The sequence below is a fragment of the Simochromis diagramma genome, unplaced genomic scaffold (assembly GCF_900408965.1).
Source record: "Simochromis diagramma unplaced genomic scaffold, fSimDia1.1 OVJJ01000007.1, whole genome shotgun sequence".
NCBI classification, from domain to species: Eukaryota; Metazoa; Chordata; class Actinopteri; order Cichliformes; family Cichlidae; genus Simochromis; species Simochromis diagramma.
The window spans coordinates 45629-67824 of record NW_024387191.1 but is presented as its reverse complement, the minus strand read 5'-3'; the positions used below and the strand labels follow the sequence as shown (position 1 = coordinate 67824).

Genomic DNA, 22196 nt, shown 5'->3' with positions numbered 1-22196 from the left:
TAACTACAGCCCAGCCCATGCAGCAGTATATGAATGACTAACCTCGTATTGTGGATGGATTATCTCAGTTGTTCTCCTGGCTGAAGTTTGGTCCTTTTACAGCATCCTGACATGCGATTACATTTGTTCCTGACCACCTAGAACACTCACGTTAACTTTTATCGAGTGGAAAAAAAGTTTGTTTATATTATGCTAACATAGCTGTGTCGCTAGCGGTCACATAGCACATCATTATATACCAGCTAGCCAAACTTCAGTAACCCTACAAACGTCACTGCTGTTTAGTTTTCTGTCTTCATTTATGCTGGAAGTGATAGCAGAGCTGTACGTTTTAACTTGTTTCCAAAACCCCGCAGTCAGGACATGCTATATTGTATTTAGATAGAAGCTAGCGAGCTAACTCCCTGCTAACTTCTAACTCCGTTAAATGTCATAAATTCCGTTTTCATGGATGCCTGGATGTTAAACTCAATTGTTACAGCTGGTAGAGCAGAATGCTGATCATTTCATTAAAGATGAAAGACTTTAGACAGTTTTTAACTCTCAGTAATGCCACAGTGATCGTTTGATATATGGACCTGCAGCGGAGTTTAGACCCAGACACGGCTAGTGATGTCAGACTGAACAACCGGATTGAGAGGCGGTTTATAATTTCGAGTCAGAGGTCAGTTGGACTCTTTTCATGTTTATTATTCAGTTCAACTGACAAACATCTGTAAAATATGACACAAAGGGACAAATGCCTAAAAATACCTGCTAATGTATTTATAACTGTAAAAAAATCATTTAATAATACTGTAAAATTCAAGACCTTTTCACTCAATCGCTATGCTGTTATCTGCCACGTTTTCTCTGATTGGTCAGAACACCTGACATACACAAATTCCAACGAAACAGATGGAGGTTCTAGAACTTAGCCCCGCCCTGTTTATGTGTAGAATTCCCGCCCTGGTAGCGTCGCTCTGCGGGCGGAACCGTGTGGCACAACTGGATTTGACTAACAGTGCCTATAACCAATCACAGATCGGTATTAAGACGAGCTCCGCCCGTGTTTGCAAACAGTGTTCCGCCCCCTCAATAGGAATGACCAACGGGGGCGTTGCTAGTGGGTGGAGCCTGTCTCAGGCTCGACCCAGTTTGAAAGTGAACCAACGGCTCCAGTCGCAGCTTCAACCCCAAACAACAACAAGAACCCGAGACCCGGAGAACCAGACTCGGTCCAGTCCGTTTCACCTGCAGCCGGCCCTCCTGACGAGTGAGTACCCCGATCGGCCTTCCACCGCGGGGCTGCGGTAAAATAGCAGTGTATTTGAGCCGGAGATGAGCTGGATGTGCCGGGCATCTTGTTTCTGATGTGGGCATCCAGAGAGAAAAGATCCGGAATAATAGCTGGAAAACGGGAATAAAATGTCCGCTTTGACGGTGGCAGCCTGGCGGTGGTGGGATGTGGTGTCCTTCCTGGTCCTTTGTGTGCTCCCTCTCGGAGGACTGATCCAGACATGTTGTTGTAAACACGAAACGCCCATTTTGGAGTATGAATGCCAGGAAATAGCCTGACCCCGTCTATATAACGCTGACCTCTCCGATGCATAGACGGAGCCCTTCGTTAAAAATGCGCAGTAGACGTAGAGACTGTGTGTTTCCATTGCAGCACCGCCCGTATCAGCATTACCGGCGGTGCTTTGGGATAAATGTGTCCGTGAATCACCGGAGAGCCCCGCGGTGCTCTCTGCAGCCTCTCCACGGGTTTACCGGGACTGTGAGCGACTGTTAGCCGCTGCTAGCAGAGGGGGATGGGGCGGCTAGCTCCGCAGAGGGCGGGAAGCAAATGGTGGTCCATTGTTCTGAGAAGCTAGCGTGGCTAGGCTAACCGCAGCGGCCGCAGATCAGCGCGAGTCCCGGATACTCCCCTCCATCCGCCCCAGCGAGGCTCTCACACCTCCAGCCCGGGGCGTACAGCGGGTACCGGGCTCCGTGGGGAGCTTCCAGCGCGGACATAAGGAGGAGAGACTGCCGGAGGGCCTCCCTCTGCCCGGCAGAGAAAATGGAGCCCGTCTGCTGCCTTTGTTATTCACAACGAGGCCCAACGGGGAGCTTTTACCGGACATTTACCGTAAAATACGGGCTCATACCGGCGGGATATAACCGGTTTATGGGTTAAAGTCACAGCGTGAAGAACAGCAGACTCACGGGTTAAAAGGTCATTGCACACAAATGTGTTTAAAGCTGAAATAAAGGTTAAATCCAGTCTGACAGCTCATCGTTATTGTGTCAGTGATGTTTGATCCTCTGTCAGGAACAAAACACCCGTTAATAACCCCGATCAGCTCCTCTGATCAGGTATTATCAATAACATGGACCCACAGTGGCCGACCATCAGGTTTCTCTGTGATGAGTTTAGTATTTGATGGTCAGTAATCACAGCGATCAATAATCACCACCAGCACACTGAATGTAATGTAAAATAGACCCATGTTTCATTACTGATTAAACTATAGCACAGCAGGGGTCAGAGGTCAAGTGCCACCCTAGTGTCTTAGTATTTACTGACAGGTCAGAGTTGAATTGTGAGTAAATATAAAGTCCTTTATTGTTATTGTATGTGTACAACAACATTATGGACCAAGTCTATAAATGCATATCTGTGGTGTCTGCAGCACTGCCTCGGCTCTCCGTCCCCCTCACTCTTCTTCTTCTGTGGTGGTTCTTCAGGCCGCCACGATGATGCGTAAAGACATCAACAAGCCGAAGGGGAAGACGTCGGCGTACGCCTTCTTCGTGCAGACGTGTCGAGAGGAGCACCGCAAGAAGAACCCCGAGCAGTCGGTCAACTTCGCCGAGTTCTCCAAGAAGTGCTCCGAGAGGTGGAAGGTGAGGGGGAGGGGCTGCAGGTACCTGGGTAGAACCTGGTCACATGACCACCTGACCCATCAGTGTGTGAGTAACAGCTCACCTACCTGTGTTCAGCTGTCCTATCAGGACACAGTAAGCTGCAGCTGTTTGACTGGTTTCAGTGGTTATAGTGGGAGCAATAAAGAGTTGTCATGGTGTTCCTGTGCAGCAGCTCCAGTCACAGACTTACAGTGTGAACTCATTCAAACCTTTGGCAGGTTAACAGGCTGTGTGAGCAGAGTCGATGTTCTGTGTGTGCCTCGAGCCTCACAGCACAAACAGTCTAAGCTGCAGAGGAGCACAGGGTGAATAAAACCACAGCTCAGTGTTGAGGACTGATGTTCACTCTGAGGCAGCAGGAACAGCTGCTTACAGTCAGCACAGACTCAGAGGATCCTGCTGCTTCACACTGAGCTGTGCAGGACTCACCTGCACAGGTGGATCAGCCTCTGACCTGTTTGTTACGTGTCACATACACGGGCCGACACACACAGAGGTGAATGGGTGGAGTCATCACGAGAGCTGCAGGCTACAGCAGAGCTGCTCGTGATGTCACACGTGTCGCTGTGACATCACGAGCAGCTCCAGCATCACTGCTGTGCTCTTCATCACCCAGCATCAGTGTTGGTCAAGTTACTGGAAAAAAGTAACTAATTACTGATTACTTCCCCAAAAAAGTGATCCTGTTACTTTACTGATTACTTATTTTCAAAAGTAATTAATTACTTAGTTACTTTTTAAAAACACGATTTACAACCTGAACAGGTGATAAAGTGATAGATCTTTCAGCCCAATTCTACTTTTTCTGCATAATCCATCATACAAAATGTAATCAATGGAAAAGTCTCTTTTTAAAACTTGTTTTATTAGTTTTAATCTTTTAACTTTATGCATCAAGCAAAAATGTAATTATCTGCAACATTCTCTGACTGGAAGAAATTAGTTTAACATTTAAACCTATTTTCTGCACATTCCAGCTCATAAAATAAAATATTTTTTGTGTTTACACTCAGTCTTTCAAATAGATGCAAGTAAAACACAGCAGAAAATAAATAAAGTCAAAGACTCAGCGGTCCTGTTGCTCTATTTTCACCTGTAAAGCAGGAGTGGGGTAGGCGGAGGTTTACCCTGGTGCAGGTGTGCCGCGGTCAGTGGAAGAATCCGCGACTTTCTCTGTGAGTTTCCCATTACGTCGTAGCTACTCGCTGCTTGTTGGAAGTTTAGGGGTTTGTTCGCTGTAAAAAGAAGTTTTCTTCCCACGCACAGCGGACACTAATGTTTTTGTCACTTTTTATGGAATCAAACTCAAAGTAAGGTCAGTGCTTCCACGCTTTAAACGCTGCACGCTCATACTCTCTCCGCACTCGATATATGATCCACTGTTGATCTGCACACAGCTGTTGTCACTAACGGCGCACTCGCTTAGGTCACTGTCGTGAGACATTGTCGCCAAAAAAATCACGGTTTTAGTAACGCAGTAACGCAGCGTTCCTACGGGAAAGTAACGGTAATCTAATTACCTTTTTTGCAATAGTAATCCCTTACTTTACTCGTTACTTGAAAAAAGTAATCGGATTACCGGGTTACTGCCCATCTCTGCTCAGTACAAGAGCTCAGAGCTCTCCACATGGTCACAGCATCATGAGTAGCCACTGTAACATGACAGGCAGGACAATTACAGGAAATGAAACAATGAAATGTGAATAAGCTCTAATCCATCAGAACACTTGCACGGCGTGGTGAACGCACTGGTTCTTATGGAGCTCTCTTCTGCTCAGTCTGGGCACTCAGCACAGTCAGTCTGTCAGCAGAGCAGTGATGTGACCGGTTATGAATCAGCTGCTGTGTGTGTGTAAATGTGTTTAGTGGCAGCTGGTGGACTGTAACGTGCTGCTACTACCAGGAGGTGGCAGCAGTGCACACAGCAGCTGTTTGAGGAGCATGTAGAAGAACATGTTGATGTCTGAGAGCAGGGCTGTGTTCCAAAACTCCATCCTGTCTGCTTTTCCTCATCGAGGTCACAAGTGGATTTGGAGTTAGGAGAGGGCAGAGTTATGGTCGCCTCCCCTGAACGTGACGTCAGAGGATCTACAAAATGCTGGTCTTACCCAGGGCGGGTTACGACAAAACCATTTTAACGATGGTTAAAATGGTTTTGTCGTAACCATCGAGCACAGGTTGTCGTGGCCATATTAAGCTGTATGAATGTAATTCACTGTGAGTGGTTTTTTTCTCCCACACCCTTTGAATGCATCATTAATCCCCCCTCCCACATGGAAAACCGCGCTGAGCGTGCGTGTTTACGTACTACCAGACAGGGAAAGGCGACAGCGGCAGATTCAGACTCACTGCTGGTTTCACAAGTGTCCAAGAAAATGCAGTAACCTGCAAAACTACAACAGGTAACATGACCACAGATTTATTCCACCAGCTGGAAGTCATCCTCTGTTTTAAACAACGTAACTGCTCCTTTAGCTGTGTGTTGTTTTTGCTGCTTGGTGGTTGCTATGAGCTTTAGCTGCTGTGGATGCCACACGTACCAATATTTACATGAACTTGAGTTCAAGGAGTCTTAAACTGCAGCTCGTCCCATCAGGACATATCGTGATATTTACATCGTGTTTCATGATGGAGCCAAAGATATCACAACATTAGACTTTCCTCAGTGTGTCCTAATCTGTTGTTTTATGCAGCCTGTGAAATGTAAGGTTTTAATGTTAAAGAGGAAGACTTGGAGTCAAATCCACTGATGCTTGCAGCTTGTTTCCATGTTAACAAGCTGGTGGATTTACAGCAGAGGCTCAGAGTCAGTTTGAGAGAGCGTCACTTTCAGGAGGAGAAGATTTCCACGTGTGATTAAAGCGTCTGGTGCACAGTTTACTGCACAAACCCCAGCAGTGAAATACTGCAGTGTGCTGTGGCTGTGCTGCTGCTGCTGCTGGGACAACAGGTGTGTAGAGTTAAAGCTCTGTCCTCACACAGAGTCACTCATTGCTCCTCTGTAATGATGGAAAGGAGTTCTCAGCAGTGACACAGAGCCACATGTCTCTGTGACCAATGAAGCAAAGCGTCTGAAAACACAGCTTGTTAGTGTCCATCCCCACTTATCCGGGGCCGGGTCGCCCAGACCTCCCTCTCCCCAGCCACCCCCTCCAGCTTGTCCGGGGGAACACCAAGAGTCCCCAGGTGGAGCCCTCAAGCACCCCACCATGGGTTGCTGAGAACGTACGTTGAGGCGAGCCTGACTATATATAGCTGCTACCTCTGAACTTAACGCACTAATTAAGGTCCTTCCCCACCAGACAGGTGACCATGTCCTAATGCTGGTTTTGGTAACTGGGGATCGGTCTGCCAGGGTCTCCGCCCTTGGCTGCTGCACAGCCCGTAAAAGGTCCCCGGTAACCCTGTTCCCTAGTTCTTACACTCATAGGGGTTTTTCAATCACTCTTTGTCTGACCCTCACCCAGGACAAAATCTGCCACAGGAGACCCTACCAGGGGACAAAAAAGCCCCGACAGCATAGCCCCTGGGATCCCTCTCAAACACCTCCACCACGATAAGGTAGCGATTCACAGAGGGGCTCGTTAGTGTGATGGATCAGTTAAAGTCATGAGTCACAGTCACACAGTTACAGCCTCTCACCCAACAGATAATCATGAGCTCTCCTCTGACAAACCCTGACTCCACCCGAGCCTCCAGCCTCAGGACCGTTTGCTCAGGGCCCAGAGGTTTGGGACAGAACAACATCTGGATGCATGTGTGAAACGTGCAGTTGTGAGCATCAGTCAGCACGGTCAGTGTGAGCTGAGATCACATGTTCTTCTTCACTGGATGAAGGAGCTCAGAGGAGCTCAGGGCCTCACGGAGGATCTGAGGAGGTCTGCGAGCAGCTAACAGTACTGTGTGTGTGTGTGTGTGTGTGTGTGTGTACTGTCAGGGACAGGAAACAGTTCAACCCTTAATGTAAGCATGACTGGCTCCACAGAACAACATGATCACTTCCTGTGTGCTGGACTCGTACATCATGCGAGCACTTTAGTTGAACACATCTGGTCAGGTTTGAGGAGCTCACGCTCTCCTCTGTGTGCATGGTCACATGACTGGATTATTCCCACGTGTTTCATTCCAGTGTAGACAAAGCTCTGAAACAGGGACTGATAACAGCTGTAACATCTGCAGCACAGATCCACTGCAGGGAGTCACTGATCAGTGCTCCACTGCAGCTCAGGTCAAAATCTGAGACAGATGTGTGCAGCTGTGGTTGAAGCAGACAGGTGCAGCTGCTCTTACCTGCTGATGGAAGCATCTGGATTCCAGCTGTGTTCAACTGGTCCCAGCAGGAAAACTGGTCCTCGCCCTGAATCGATTCTGTATTATTCTGCATTGTTTTCTGTAAGTGTGACCCCGGGAGTTCAAAGGTCAGAGGTCACACACTGACTGTCTGCTCTCTGCCTCCAGGCTCTGTCTCCCAGTGATAAGAAGTGTTTCGAGGACATGGCCAAAGCTGATAAGGTGCGCTACAACCGTGAGATGAAAGACTACGTCCCCCCCAAAGGCTTCGGAAAGAGGGGCCGCAAGAGGAAAGACCCCAACGCCCCCAAAAGACCCCCGTAAGACCCCAAACACACTCTGAAGGTCCAGGTAGCACCTGACACACCTCATGTACTGATGTAAGAGCCCAAACACACTGTGAGTGTGTGGTTTGAGAGTGCCAGCAGGGGGCAGCACAGGGCTGCTCATGCTTGAGTTCAAACACAGAGGCAGATCCTGGATCAGCTCTAGCCTGTCTGTCTGCAGGTCTGCGTTCTTCGTGTTCTGCAGCGAGTACCGTCCCAGTGTGAAGCAGCAGTATCCTGGGCTGTCTATAGGAGACTGTGCCAAGAAGCTGGGAGAGATGTGGAGCAAGCTGTCCCAGTCTGAGAAGCTGCCGTACGAGGAGAAGGCCCAGAAGCTACGAGAGAAATACGACCGGGTGAGGCTCAGTCACACAGACAGAGGGTAGAAACCAGTCACAGTGTGTCCTGATACAGGCAGGTATGAAGGGTGTGACGAGCTCAGAGTACATCTGGTCCACAGAAACATCAGCCTCTGTTCTCCTCTGTACTGCACGGTTCCTCTAATCTGTGCAAAAACACATTTTCTACTTTAACACGCTTGAATAGTTTTAAATTACATTAGCTGCTTTTGTCAGCTGTTTGGAGACTGGAGGGTCACATGTCCAATCTGAGGTAACTGACAGTAAAATAACATGTTCATATGTTCGAGCCCTGATGTCAGCTCTGCAGGTGAGGCTGAGGAGCAGGAAATATGTACCCATGTTAAAGGGCCACATATAATTTGAGCTGTGGGTGATCTTCAACACATAACTGACACGTTCCAGCAGGTTACAGATAAACTGACTGTTCGTCTGATTTCCTCTTTATTTCAGGCTTCTAGCATTTTCTGTGTGGTACGAACATTCAAAGGAGCGTTGTGCATTTTAATATTTCACCACCAGGTGGCAGTGAAACCGATTCATAGACTGAGGTGCTCCAGGTCCAGCCTTCAGTCTGATGCTGCTGCTGAGCAGATGGGTCCTTTATTCATACAGTTAGACTTCAAACAGACAAATAAATACATGGAGACATGTGTAAAACATTCAACTTTACTGAGCGCGTGCACTGAGCTCTCTGTCAGGCTTTTATTTTGTAATCCTTTACTCAGCGCGTGCACTGAGCTCTCTGTCAGGCTTTTATTATGTAATCCTTTACTGGGCGCGTGCACTGAGCTCTCTGTCAGGCTTTTATTTTGTAATCCTTTACTCAGCACGTGCACTGAGCTCTTTGTCAGGCTTTTATTTTGTAATCCTTTACTCAGCACGTGCACTGAGCTCTCTGTCAGGCTTTTATTTTGTAATCCTTTACTCAGCACGTGCACTGAGCTCTCTGTCAGGCTTTTATTTTGTAATCCTTTACTGGGCGCGTGTACTGAGCTCTCTGTCAGGCTTTTATTTTGTAATCCTTTACTCAGCACGTGCACTGAGCTCTCTGTCAGGCTTTTATATGTAATCCTTTACTGGGCGCGTGTACTGAGCTCTCTGTCAGGCTTTTATTTTGTAATCCTTTACTCAGCACGTGCACTGAGCTCTTTGTCAGGCTTTTATTTTGTAATCCTTTACTCAGCACGTGCACTGAGCTCTCTGTCAGGCTTTTATTTGTAATCCTTTACTCAGCACGTGCACTGAGCTCTCTGTCAGGCTTTTATTATGTAATCCTTTACTGGGCGCGTGTACTGAGCTCTCTGTCAGGCTTTTATTTGTAATCCTTTACTCAGCACGTGCACTGAGCTCTTTGTCAGGCTTTTATTTTGTAATCCTTTACTCAGCACGTGCACTGAGCTCTCTGTCAGGCTTTTATTTTGTAATCCTTTACTGAGCGCGTGCACTGAGCTCTCTGTCAGGCTTTTATTTTGTAATCCTTTACTCAGCACGTGCACTGAGCTCTTTGTCAGGCTTTTATTTTGTAATCCTTTACTCAGCACGTGCACTGAGCTCTCTGTCAGGCTTTTATTTTGTAATCCTTTACTGAGCGCGTGCACTGAGCTCTCTGTCAGGCTTTTATTTTGTAATCCTTTACTGAACGCGTGCACTGAGCTCTCTGTCAGGCTTTTATTTTGTAATCCTTTACTGAGCGCGTGCACTGAGCTCTCTGTCAGGCTTTTATTTTGTAATCCTTTACTGAGCGCGTGCACTGAGCTCTCTGTCAGGCTTTTATTTTGTAATCCTTTACTGAACGCGTGCACTGAGCTCTCTGTCAGGCTTTTATTTTGTAATCCTTTAGTGAGTGTGTTGCCACACAGGTTAAACTGCTTCCTGTGTGTTTCAGGACATGGTGGCGTACCGCGGCGGCGGCACGTATGCCAGGAACCCCAGCTCTTCAGCTCAGGGAGGAGAGGAGGAGGACGAGGATGAGGGCGAGGATGAAGAGGAGGAGGAGGACGATGACGAGTAGAGACGAAGAGCTGCAGCTGGGAGAGAGAGTGTTAGAGAGAGAGTGAAACAGGTGTGTGTGTTTCAGAGTGCAGGTCAGGGGGCGGAGCCTCACAGCAGGTGTGTCTACGTTTCAGAGACTTCCTGTTCCTCTGTTAGGGTGTGTTTCTAAACACCGTCCCCCTCTGATAGAAACAAGGTTCCACCTGACAGGAAGCACACTAACACTTCCTGCTGCAGCTGATGGCAGGGACAGAAGAAGAAGAGACAGGTGAGAGAGGTCAGAGGTTAACAGCTGCTTGTGTATAGATCACATGACTCCATCAGGTGAGTCTGACAGCATCACCTGGGTACAGACGTTTATTTAAACAGCCTCAGCCTGGCTCACAGGTCACATGACCACAGGAGTCATGTGACTGAGTGTCGGTGCTGGTGACACAGAGGGAGGCGGAGTGCTCTGAAACACACACACCCGACCACAGAGAGTGTGTGTGTGTCACTGTGTGTGTGAGAACAGGGTGTGTGTGTCTTTACAGTAACGTGTGTGTGTGAGGTCATCAGATGTTAAACTGTCCCACAGCAGAGGACAGTACAGTAACCCCCCCCTCCTCTCACTGTTACCATGGTTACCCCTGCACCCTCCACCCCTCCTGTGTGTTACCATGGAAACCCCCGCCCCTTCAGCATCATGTTGTTTTTATGTTGTGGACGTTTTTGTTCTTCGTTCACTGTCAGAGTAGAAACTTCAACTTTTATAATAAAACAACCACCTGAGGGAAAAACCCACCCGGAGTCTGTGCTTACTCGCCGCCGCCCACCTGGACTCACTCACACACACACACACACACAAACACACACACACACACACACACCTGTGATCTGTGAACATGCTCTCTTCAGCAGGATAAACCCTCATCCTCACTGTTTGTGAGAGACTCACGCAGCGCCCTGACTGCTGGGAACAGAGCCTGTCCTGCAGATGTTACGTCATGACTCCAGAGGTTAGACCCGTCACAGTGCTGCTACTAAATATTGTCAAGTCCCTTTTTCATTAGCACCTGCTCAGATCGACTTGCCTCGACTCGACTCGGGGTGACAGATTTTGCGTTACAATCGAGTACTACCTAATGTACGTGGCCGTCGTCATAGCAACGCGGCCGAGCGTGACGTCGTTAATACGGGACACAAACACTGCAACAAAGGTGGACGTCGAGGCGATGATATAAAATCTTCAGAGCCAGCCCTGCTCTGATATCCTTAAGACATTCTGACACAGGCCTGAGGGGTCATTCTGGTTAAATGGCAGCTAATAACATGGCAATAAATACCAAAAGCAAGGGCCTGAGGATGGACCCTTGAGGTACATCACACGGGAGTGGGACAGATAAGTTTATCAACAGAGACAAACTTCTGTCAGACAGATGTGGCTTCAGCCACTGAGGCAGCTCCTCTAATGACAGAAATCCTGATGTACTGTCAGAAAATACTGATGTACTGTCAGAATCTGCTGTGGCATCTAAAAGGAGTCAGTGGTTAATAAAAACAAGTGCAAACTGTGCTGTGAGTACTTTAAACCTGACTGAAATACCTCAACAATACTGAGTTTAAAGAAGACAGGGTTCAGTGGTGTCAAAGGTCAACTTGCAGTTAACTCTTTACCTCAGCTGGTAAACACACTGATGATTTAAACTAGTGTTGGTCTTATCAACAGATCACATGACGTCTGTGTTTTAGCCTATACAGTTAAGGTTTCTGTCCTTATTTAGTTGAATAGTTACTGTTAAAGTTGTGAGTCCCTCCTACAGGTAATACCTGCAGGAACTGCACCTTGTTTCTCACACCTGCTACAGCTGACTGCCTTCAGTGTGGACGTCCTTTCTTTATACGCTGTTCATCACTGAGTCCGTGACTTTCCACGGGGTCCTTTTGTCCTGTATTTGTGTTTCGTTCTGAGAGAAATGATCAGCTGTCAGATCCTCGGTACACCTGACAGATGCGTTCACACCTCCATCACCAGCTGTTTGACCTGCAGCTGGAGCGAGCAGAGCCAACAAACTAACAGTGAGCCCATGTGGGGTGCACTCCACATGGAGCAGGTCATCTAAACAGAAGGTCGGTGGTTTGATTCCTGCCTGCATGTCAAACAGGGAATGTGAGGAAGCTCTTGCGTGTCGTGTGTGAGGCATGTTGTAAACAGTGCTCTGATTGGTCGAGTAGGACAGTGCTGTACCAGTCCATGCTGAGAGGCAGGTGTAGCACATATTAATGTCATATGACATCCATATGAAGCGTGTGCAGTAGCATCACTCTATGGGAGCATTTTACTTTGGAATAATCTGTTCAAAGGTCCCTGCACCTCACTGACACTACATCACAACAAGCTGACCTCTGCATCCACCAGCGTGAGCAACAGGCCTGTCAGTATAATTCCTCTGTTATTGGTCGTGATGGTCTTTTAAAGCAGCGGTCCCCAACCCCCGGGCCTCGGACCGGTACCGGGCCGCGAGAGTTGAGGCTCAGGTGTGAAATGTGTGGTTTTCAGGGTTTTTAATCGGTTTTCAGCGTTATTTCATTTAGGGCTGCTCGATTATGGCAAAAATGATAATCACGATTATTTTCACTGAAATTGAGATCACGATTATTTGACGATATTTATTTAACCCTTTAAGACCTACTCTAGAACCAAGTCCACCAGAGCTTATATTATTTTTTTACATGCTGTATGTTGTTTACATGCCATTTGTGGGAGCATTTCAAGTTGCTATACATCAATACAACTGTTATAGCCCATATTTTAATAATATGTCTGCATTAAGTCCATAGTAATTACATAAATTGCAAAAAAGTGCAATAAACTACAAAAAAAAAATTTGAAAATCGCTTTTGTTTTGTTTACATATATTTCTACTTGGAGAAGTTTAAGAGGCTTATCCCTCAAAACTTTAAATACAATAAAGTTGCAAAAAATTGTTTACAACAACAGGAAATTTATTTTGAGTGTCTTCATAGTTTTATTTTGGAGATACAGCAATTTTTATATACTGCAGGAAAAACAAAAAACAATCCTATGATGCAAATTTGCAAAGAAAACAGCAGGTGCATCATTTCACTGTGGGAAGTGTTACGAACAGCTGATGGATCGGCAAAGCGTGTTTCTGGAATATTATGTTTTTGTTCCTGCAAGCGCTTTTTATGCAATTTTTGCAAAGCTTTATGTGGAACGAAACCGTGACCGAGGACAAGCTGATGGCATCAGATGTAAGTACAACTCCTCCGGTTTCATATGCAAAACAAATCATTGCGCTAGCTTACACGGTTCAGGTTCTACAGGGATTTAACAATAGTTACACAAAACAGAGCGTGCTGCTCTGACCGGCTTTAAAGGGTTAACAATGACTTTAAAAAATAATATAAAATAGTGTGCAACACCACTGAAGTTTTTTTTTTCTTTTTAAACTCTCTTTTCAACCAACGGCAGTCACTCTCCAAATACCTTCTGCTTAGCTTTCCGAGCTTCCCTCGGGTCCTCTTAATCAGCGGTCTCCAACCTTTTTTGCGCCACGGACGGTTTATGCCCGACAATATTTTCACGGACCGGCCTTTAAGGTGTCGCGGATAAATGAGGGAGGGGCTAATAATCGGCTCAGTCATTTTTAATGATCGTTGAAAGCCCAGATCGTAATCGTGATTAAAATTTGATTAATTGAGCAGCCCTAATTTCATTATCGTTTTTATCATTAACTCTGTTTTCCTGGGTCTTTTCACGTGTGTTATGAAGAAATCATTTTTTTTCGGTACCGGTACTAGTTTTATTTTGTTGTATTTTTTTGTGTTGACACCTTAAAGGCCGGTCCATGAAAATATTGTCGGGCATAAACCGGTCCGTGGCGCAAAAAAGGTTGGAGACCGCTGGTCTAGAGGATGAGACGTACAACAGTCAGTTAGACACTGATTGTTTGTAAGTGCGGTGCAGGTGTGATGTTGGCAGTCTCCCAGGATTGTTGTTCCCGCCTCTTTACTTTCTGTTTTTCTTCCTTTGTAAGGTAAAGACCCTACAAAGTAGGGCTGCTCAATTAATCAAATTTTAATCACGATTACGATCTGGGCTTTCAACGATCATTAAAATTGACTGAGACGATTATTAGCCCCTCCCTCGTGCTTTACTCTCGCGCTGCTCCGTGTGGCAAATCGAGCGCACCTCTCAGCATTTCGAACACGTGTCACAACAATTAAGAGGACCCGAGGGAAGCTCGGAAAGCTCAGCAGAAGTTATTTGGAGAGGAGAGTGACTGCTGTTGAAAAGAGAGGTACAAAAACTTCAGTGGTGTGGAAACATTATGGGATCAGTGAGACGTGGATCACGTAGACACAGTGTGTAAACTTTGCTACAGTGTAGCTGCACCACAGAGCAACACTGCAAAGTTCACTAAACACAGATGTTTACTTTTTTCATTTATTTCTTATATTGCAAACATTTGCACTGTTATCAGCAGTGTTGGTCAAGTTACTTGAAAAAAGTAATCAGTAACGAATTACTGATTACTTCCCCAAAAAAGTAATCCCGTTACTTTACTGATTACTTATTTTCAAAAGTAATTAATTACTTAGTTACTTTTTAAAAACAGGATTTACAACCTGAAGAGGTGATAAAACGATAGATCTTTCAGCCCAATTCTACCTTTTCTGCATAATCCATCATACAAAATGTAATCAAATGGAAAAGTCTCTTTTTAAAACTTGTTTTATTAGTTTTAATCTTTTAACTTTATGCATCAAGCAAAAATGTAATTATATGCAACCAAGGGCGTAGATTTTGGTTTTGGCGTTGGTGGGGACGGATGATTCAACCACCGAACCCTGCCCTCTTTCCTTTTTTTTTTTCCTTTTCGTCTTTGCTTCTTGATAAAAAAGGAGACATATGCTTGCCTACATATGCTATTCTACATGCTTTTAAACCATTTAAAATTACAATTCATAGTTTTACATGTGAATTATATAATCTTCAATTACTATTAAACAAATGACTGACTAAGTATTTCAGGCTTTAGTTTACTTCAACCATATTCCATATAAATCAGGTATCATACAAAAATAAAAATAGAGTCATGACAATAAAAGAATATGACTTTAAGGACTTAACAAAATTACTTCAGTTATACTACACCAACATCTCTGACACATTAGCACTAAGGGAACACTGAATGACCTGCTGGTTTTTGTCCATAAAACTACTCATCTAAGATTACCACAAAGTAACAGATCTCTTAGCAAAATTATGCAACATTTTAGGCACTATTGCCCCGATCAACTGAAGTTTTATTCTAAACATGAACTACTGTTACAGCAACAGACATGGACTACATGCCCCACACTACAACCAATGTTCACTATGTGAAGCAGCCAAACACATGCCTCCTCCTCTCGTTAACTGAGATACACTGCTGGCATATTTGTTTTACATCTATACAGGGAGTGCAGAATTATTAGGCAAGTTGTATTTTTGAGGAATAATTTTATTATTGAACAACAACCATGTTCTCAATGAACCCAAAAAACTCATTAATATCAAAGCTGAATGTTTTTGAAGTAGTTTTTAGTTTGTTTTTAGTTTGAGCTATTTTAGGGGGATATCTGTGTGTGCAGGTGACTATTACTGTGCAGAATTATTAGGCAACTTAACAAAAAACAAATATATACCCATTTCAATTATTTATTTTTACCAGTGAAAGCAATATAACATCTCCACGTTCACAAATACACATTTCTGACATTCAAAAACAAAACAAAAACAAATCAGCGACCAATATAGCCACCTTTCTTTGCAAGGACACTCAAAAGCCTGCCATCCATGGATTCTGTCAGTGTTTTGATCTGTTCACCATCAACATTGCGTGCAGCAGCAACCACAGCCTCCCAGACACTGTTCAGAGAGGTGTACTGTTTTCCCTCCTTGTAAATCTCACATTTGATGATGGACCACAGGTTCTCAATGGGGTTCAGATCAGGTGAACAAGGAGGCCATGTCATTAGTTTTTCTTCTTTTATACCCTTTCTTGCAGCCACGCTGTGGAGTACTTGGACACGTGTGATGGAGCATTGTCCTGCATGAAAATCATGTTTTTCTTGAAGGATGCAGACTTCTTCCTGTACCACTGCTTGAAGAAGGTGTCTTCCAGAAACTGGCAGTAGGACTGGGAGTTGAGCTTGACTCCATCCTCAACCCGAAAAGGCCCCACAAGCTCATCTTTGATGATACCAGCCCAAACCAGTCCTCCACCTCCACCTTGCTGGCGTCTGAGTCGGACTGGAGCTCTCTGCCCTTTACCAATCCAGCCACGGGCCCATCCATCTGGCCCATCAAGACTCACTCTCATTTCATCAGTGGTTGTGAGTGGGGGTTCAGTCCATGTTATTATTGTGTGTTTGAGGGAAATGCTCCCACAAATGGCGCTACAACATGTAAAAAAATAATATAAGCTCTGCAGACTTGGTTCTATGGTAGGTCTTAAAGGGTTAAATAAATATCGTCAGATAATCGAGATCTCAATTTCAGTGAAAATAATCGTGATTATCATTTTTGGCATAATCGAGCAGCCCTACTACAAAGGAACAAAGAAAACAGACAAAGTTGAATCTCTGGCTATGATGTCTTGAGATAATGTTTTGATGGGACCGCTCCGTGGTGCAGATCAGTGTCCCAGTGAGTGAGAATTTCCTCCGCAGCTTTTAAAGAGAGCCCAGTCTGTGGTTATGGAGTCACAGATTTACACACTTGGTGCTTTCTCGGAGTTCAGTGCTCTCCAGATGTGTTGGGGGTGTTCCAGGTCATGGTTTAGAGCATGTGCTGACCAACATCTTCAACCTCTTCCTGAAGCAGTTGGTGGTCCCCACGTCCTTCATCATCATTCCCGTCCCCAAGAAACCAGAAGTCTCAATGTTCTGGCTGAGCAGGAGAGGACACTGCAGTGACCATGACAATCAACTTATGCATCCCACTGTTGCCAGGAAGAAGGATCATATGAGGACAAACAGCAGAGCCAAAGGAAAGAGATCATCTCTCACTCATGGCTCTACTCCACTTTAACACCACCAGGGGGTGCTGTAAGCAGCCTGGTCTACAGGGGGAAGTAGCTGTGGCCAAAGCCCCGGCTCCACACATCAGGATCCAAAACCAAGACTGAACAGTGTGCCACCATCACCTGTAGAATGTCACAGCCTGGTGTCAACACAAGTAATGGAGACATTTCATTGGCCACACCCACATCAACAGGCGCAATAACAGGACTAATGGTTGGGAAAAGACAAGTGGTGGTGACAGTGGACTCATCTCTGTGCTTGTCCTGCTAGACCTCAGTGCAGTAGAAAAGAAAGTGGTGGATCTATGTTTCTGAGTGTGGGGCCATCAAGAGGCCACAGTATTCATAGAGGGGCCAAGTATTACTCCAGCAGCACGTACAATGCTCATTCTAACTGCTGTTTCCTTCTTATTTCTTTGTATACATGCAGCTCACACTTGACTGTGACTCCTGACCGTGTTTATGGGTCAAAGGTTTTGTTCTTTACATTGTCTTTCTTCTATATAATTGTTAAACATTTAATAAATATGTCTACAAAAAAGATTTTAAAAATGAGACATTTCACACAGACACCCAAATGATTTCTGACCGATGAAGGGGGCTGAAGGTGCCCTGCTCTTGCCCAGCTTCTGCTGCTCTCTCCCTGCTCGCTGTCAGCAGCTGGCAGCCTCGGTCCTGCCTGAGACTCTTCATCTATCAGTGCCAAAGAATATGGGAAATAGCAACGCACAACATGCACATTACAAAACAAGTACATGAACCAGCATTACATTCATTAGTGAAGTGCTGACGTTCTTTCCTAAACTTTGGGCCTTAATTGATTGATTGATTGATTGATTGGTTGGTAATTTATTTCAACATGTGAACAATATACTATAATATCACATCATGAGTTTTTTGTTTGTTTGTTTTTAAATAGAGACATTCACTTAATTTAAATATTTTCCTTTTCTTTATAGATCGAGAAGATCATACTTTTATAACTCTTTTTGAACAGTTTTATGTTTGGACGTTGCTTTAATTCCATATTCAGACTGTTCCACAGTTTCACTCCAAGAACAGAAACACAAAAGCTTTTTCTTGTAGTACGTACGTGATTTTACATTACTGTTAACTAATGTTTGCTTTGCTTCTTAACCAGTGAAGCACCGAGTGGCTTTCTGAGGTTCCTGCTCGTAAATGCCCAAAATGAGTCGAGTATTTCTGCAACTACAAACTCTGTTTTCATCAGAGGTGTAGATATTACAGCACTGTGTCAGAGCCACTGAGGCTGGAACACAGAAAAAGAAGTAGATGGATTTATTTTTAGACTTTATTGCCTGGAACCAACCCTTGTGTTGTCCTTGGGTCATTTTTGTCCTCTAAAGAAATCTTTTGCTATCAAAAATTTGTTTTTTATTCATCAGATGGTCTGAAAATAACAGAAGTTATTCAGTACTATACTATGCACGATTGGAATAAGTTTTAAGTAATTTGATTTATTTATGGGGTTTTTTATTGGATTTTATAACACCTGTGGTCCTCGTGGACAAAAATGACCCCAAAGTACAAAGTGTTGCAAAGAGCCGTATTTTCACACCATACTGCTTTCAAACATCTTTGATCTTGGATCACTGATGTGTGGGGTAAAGCACTGGTCATAACAACCACAACAACAACAACAGGCAGCACAATGAGGAGGCAGGTGCTCTATATTCAATGGAATTTTATTTATACAGCGCCGAATCACAACAACAGTCTCATCAAAGTGCTCCATATTGTAAGGTAGACCCTACAATAATACATACACAGAAAGAGTGGTTCGAGGCACAGTCCTGCAGTTCAGTCAACGTGTTATCATGCCTGGCCACGTCGCTTTTTATGTCCGAAATTGAGGGCTGGATGCTCTGGTTCAAGGATGATATCTCGCCTCCTATGGTGGTAGAAATCTCTAATGTGCAAGTGTCCAGTGCTAGTTAGTTAGTTCTAGTTCTAGTGGTTAGTGGGGCTTACACTAGTGTGTGTTACATTGTTGTCATATTGTTGAGTCGCAGAGCTGCACAGTGTTACAGTTTCTGTAGAGTCTGGTATAAGGAACTCAGATCCCTCTGTGAATAATGTTCACTGAAACTGATCTGTAGTTAATGAACTAGTCAGGATTTACACTAGAGAATGTTTCTGCCATTACATGGCCTGTATTTGTAGAGCGCTTTACTCGTCCCTAAAGACCCCAAAGTGCTTTACACATCCAGTCATCCACCCATTCACACACTGGTGATGCTTGTAGCCACAGCCACCCTGGGGCGCACCGACAGAGGCAAGGCTGCCGGACACTGGTGCCACCGGGCCCTCTGACCACCACCAGCAGGCAACGGGTGAAGTGTCTCGCCCAAGGACACAACTGTCCCAGCCGGGGCTCGAACCGGCAACCTTCCGATTACAAGACGAGCTGCCAACTCTTGAGCCACGATCGGCCCACATATTGTTGTCTTTTGTTGCAGACACCAAGTGTTGAGATCCTGTCTCAACCTCCTACATTCTTCCAGCAGGTTACACATTATTTTTGTATTTGGAATCAAATATATGTGTCAGTTGGGCCTAGTGCAGGGGTCAGCAACCTTTAACACCCAAAGAGCCTTTTGGACCCGGTTTCCACGCAAAGGGTCAGGGTTCGGGAAAACACTGGGAGCCGCAAATACTTGTTGACATCTAAAATGAAGATAACACTGTGTATATTGTTTTTACCTTCATGCTTTGTGTGAACAACTACAGTGTGTTGCTTATGAAATCCATGAAGTGCTACAGAGAAAATGACATTTGATTTATGTAATGAACACATTTTGAGCTCTTAAAGAAACATAACAAAGGAAAGCTGAACTACAATGATCCATGTAGCAAACACAAACTGTTATATCGCCTTTGAGCTTTTGGAGCCTTGACCTGACTTTTAAAAATAACTGAAAAAAAAGCTCGATGCTGCTACAAAATGAAAAATAGATATTTGCAAAATTCTGCCTAAGTATGTATTTTACCTGGTTACTGCGTGTGGCGGGCGTGGTCTGCAGCGCCGCTGCAGGGGAGGCGGACGCACCTGAGCGGCACCCGCAGTCACGCCTTAACGTCTGCGCTCTCTCTGCTGTTGTTGGTGTGTGTCGGGCTGTGAGCTGCAAAGCTACAGCCGGCTGTGTGCGCACAGCAACCGTGTGTGTAAAGTGGTCAATAAAGAGATGCTGAAAAGCGCGTTCATGCAAACATCGTCGGGTCTGCCGTGACATGTTTACAACGGGACTTCTGCTCCTGAACCTCTGCGCACAGCGTCTGCAGGTCGGGGCTGTACGAAGTCACTTTATCTTTACAGGACTGTAAGCTGTCGTCTGTGAGGCGTGAGCGTGTTTGTTTTAACATAGTTCACGGTGGAGCTGCTGACATAATGTGGATCCAAAGATCCATAACTGGCCTACCTGGGGCTGAAAGTCTCCATAAATGCAGGCGTTTCGGCGGCTACACCGGCTTCCACGAGTGTGACGCTTATTTTGAGAAAGAAAATAATAGAATATAAATGTATTCTTCCAATGTAGAACTACAAGTTAAAAAAGAAGTAACATAAATCAAATCCACTTCAGCTAAATCCTTCTCATTTATTTCCATCTTACATGCTGTGACTGCAGCCATTCCCACATCTCTGTGAATGGGACTCATGGACATGGATCAGTGGTTGTTGATCAATGGTCCTGAGAATCTGCATAATTAAGATGAAGGAACGGAGCTCCCAGCCCATCGTTCCTGCAGCTGCAGGTTTCAGTCTTTATGCAAATGTCCTGTTTGTAAGACTGAAACCTGCAGCTGAGACTGAAGACGTCACCTGATGATGACGACACGTTTCTCCCACAAAACGCTGCGTCCAGATGAACAGAAGCAACAGACTCACTTTCCTGGATGATGGAGATGCATCAAGACTTCATTGTGTGTTACTTCTCATTCAGCACAGACACATTATTCCTGTCAGGTCATGTCAGCTGTCACTCAGTACAACTGTGAACAACACAAACTTCTCTTCAATGTGTCACAGAAACACTAAGTGTGAGAGCCTGTATGACACACAGGACAGACTGTAAGCTCTGCTGGCTGCACAGCACTTTGTAGCAGTTTTCCAACATGTCCTCCACCCGTGATGTCAGTGGTGGGACCCCAGTCACAGCACTCAGCACCACCTCCTTTAAATGGATTTTATAGCAGTTCCTCCCGTTACTCGGTGCAACGCTTCTTAAATGTGTTTTTGCAGGATAAAACACAGCAGGTGGTGTAGAGAGGACGTCAGCTGACGGAGCAGAGGGAGGCAGACTGTGGATAAATGACAGAGTGAGAGGAGAGCAACCATGACAGAAGCACAGGTGTGGCAGATAGAAGTGGCTTTATAGACACTTATTGTCAGTCCTCGTGCATGCTGTGGAAATAAGTGTCTGTGTCATGAGGTGACATGTGAGCTTATCTTTGCTCAATAAAGCTGAACGACCAGTTTTCACTTTGCTTCTTACGCTTGTTTAGTGACGTCTGGGTTTCTGTGGAGCCCGAATTTTGATGAGTTCTGGTGAAATCATCTGAGATCATCTGAGCATCGGTGAAGAGTCAGCAGAGAAAGTGTGGGACAGAAGTTTGCTTTGGACACATGGACTGAAATCAAAAAGGAACAAACAGGATTTCCAATGGACAGTATGGAGAAGTGAAAGTACACAAAGGCTGTGCTGGAACACGTGTGTTACACTTTTTGACAGCTGAGAACAAAACACAATATTTTGCATCATCTCTGCAGTGTCTCTTCTTTCCTCTGCTGTTGTGCTTTTAGCTCCAAACTGTTTCAAATGGTTTGTCAGCAAGCTGACCTCTGACCTCTGCAGTACTAACTCCTGACCCGTACAAAGAGCGGGCGTTTCTGACCTTTGACCTGCAGCTGTATGTCTCTCAGTCTCAGTTCTTCTCTCCGTCACTGATGGAGCAGGTGTAGTTGCTGCTGACAGTCAGTGGTTTGTTTTCTCAGAGTGAGGCTGAAGTCTGAACTGTTCAGAGCATCAGGTCTCATCAACGTGCGCTGCTGTAACGCCGCTTTGTCCTCTGAGATCAGCAGGTATGAAACCTGAGTGCTGACAGAGCAGCATGTTCCCCTCATTCACCTCCACCACCACAGCCAAGGCATGCTGGGAAACTGAGGACACACAGACGGAGAACTGAAGTGTCTGCTGTGTGTTCATCTCAGAGTCCTCACAGGTGACACATTAGCTCCAGAA

The 22196-nt window shown here is 45.3% G+C and overlaps 1 protein-coding gene and 1 long non-coding RNA gene across 4 annotated transcripts; both read left to right on the top strand.

Annotated features, from left to right (window-relative positions):
- Positions 1–1115: 1115 nt before the first annotated feature.
- LOC120745198 (high mobility group protein B2-like) lies at positions 1116–10645 on the top strand. 3 transcript variants are annotated; one of them, XM_040049917.1, is made up of 5 exons: positions 1116–1255; positions 2658–2871; positions 7351–7502; positions 7690–7864; positions 9756–10645. In XM_040049917.1, exons 2-5 carry the CDS (start codon positions 2722–2724, stop codon positions 9879–9881), a joined length of 603 nt encoding a protein of 200 aa, XP_039905851.1. In that variant the 5' UTR covers positions 1116–1255; positions 2658–2721; the 3' UTR covers positions 9882–10645. The 3 variants fall into 3 exon arrangements, with proteins under 3 accessions (XP_039905851.1, XP_039905850.1, XP_039905852.1); XM_040049916.1 differs by having other exon boundaries at positions 1117–1255; positions 2713–2871; XM_040049918.1 differs by lacking the exon at positions 1116–1255 and adding an exon at positions 1295–2200 and having other exon boundaries at positions 2713–2871.
- Positions 4397–5965, top strand: LOC120745200. Its single transcript, XR_005698585.1, has 2 exons — positions 4397–5049; positions 5211–5965. It is a non-coding gene; the product is annotated as an uncharacterized LOC120745200 (long non-coding RNA).
- Positions 10646–22196: the final 11551 nt, after the last annotated feature.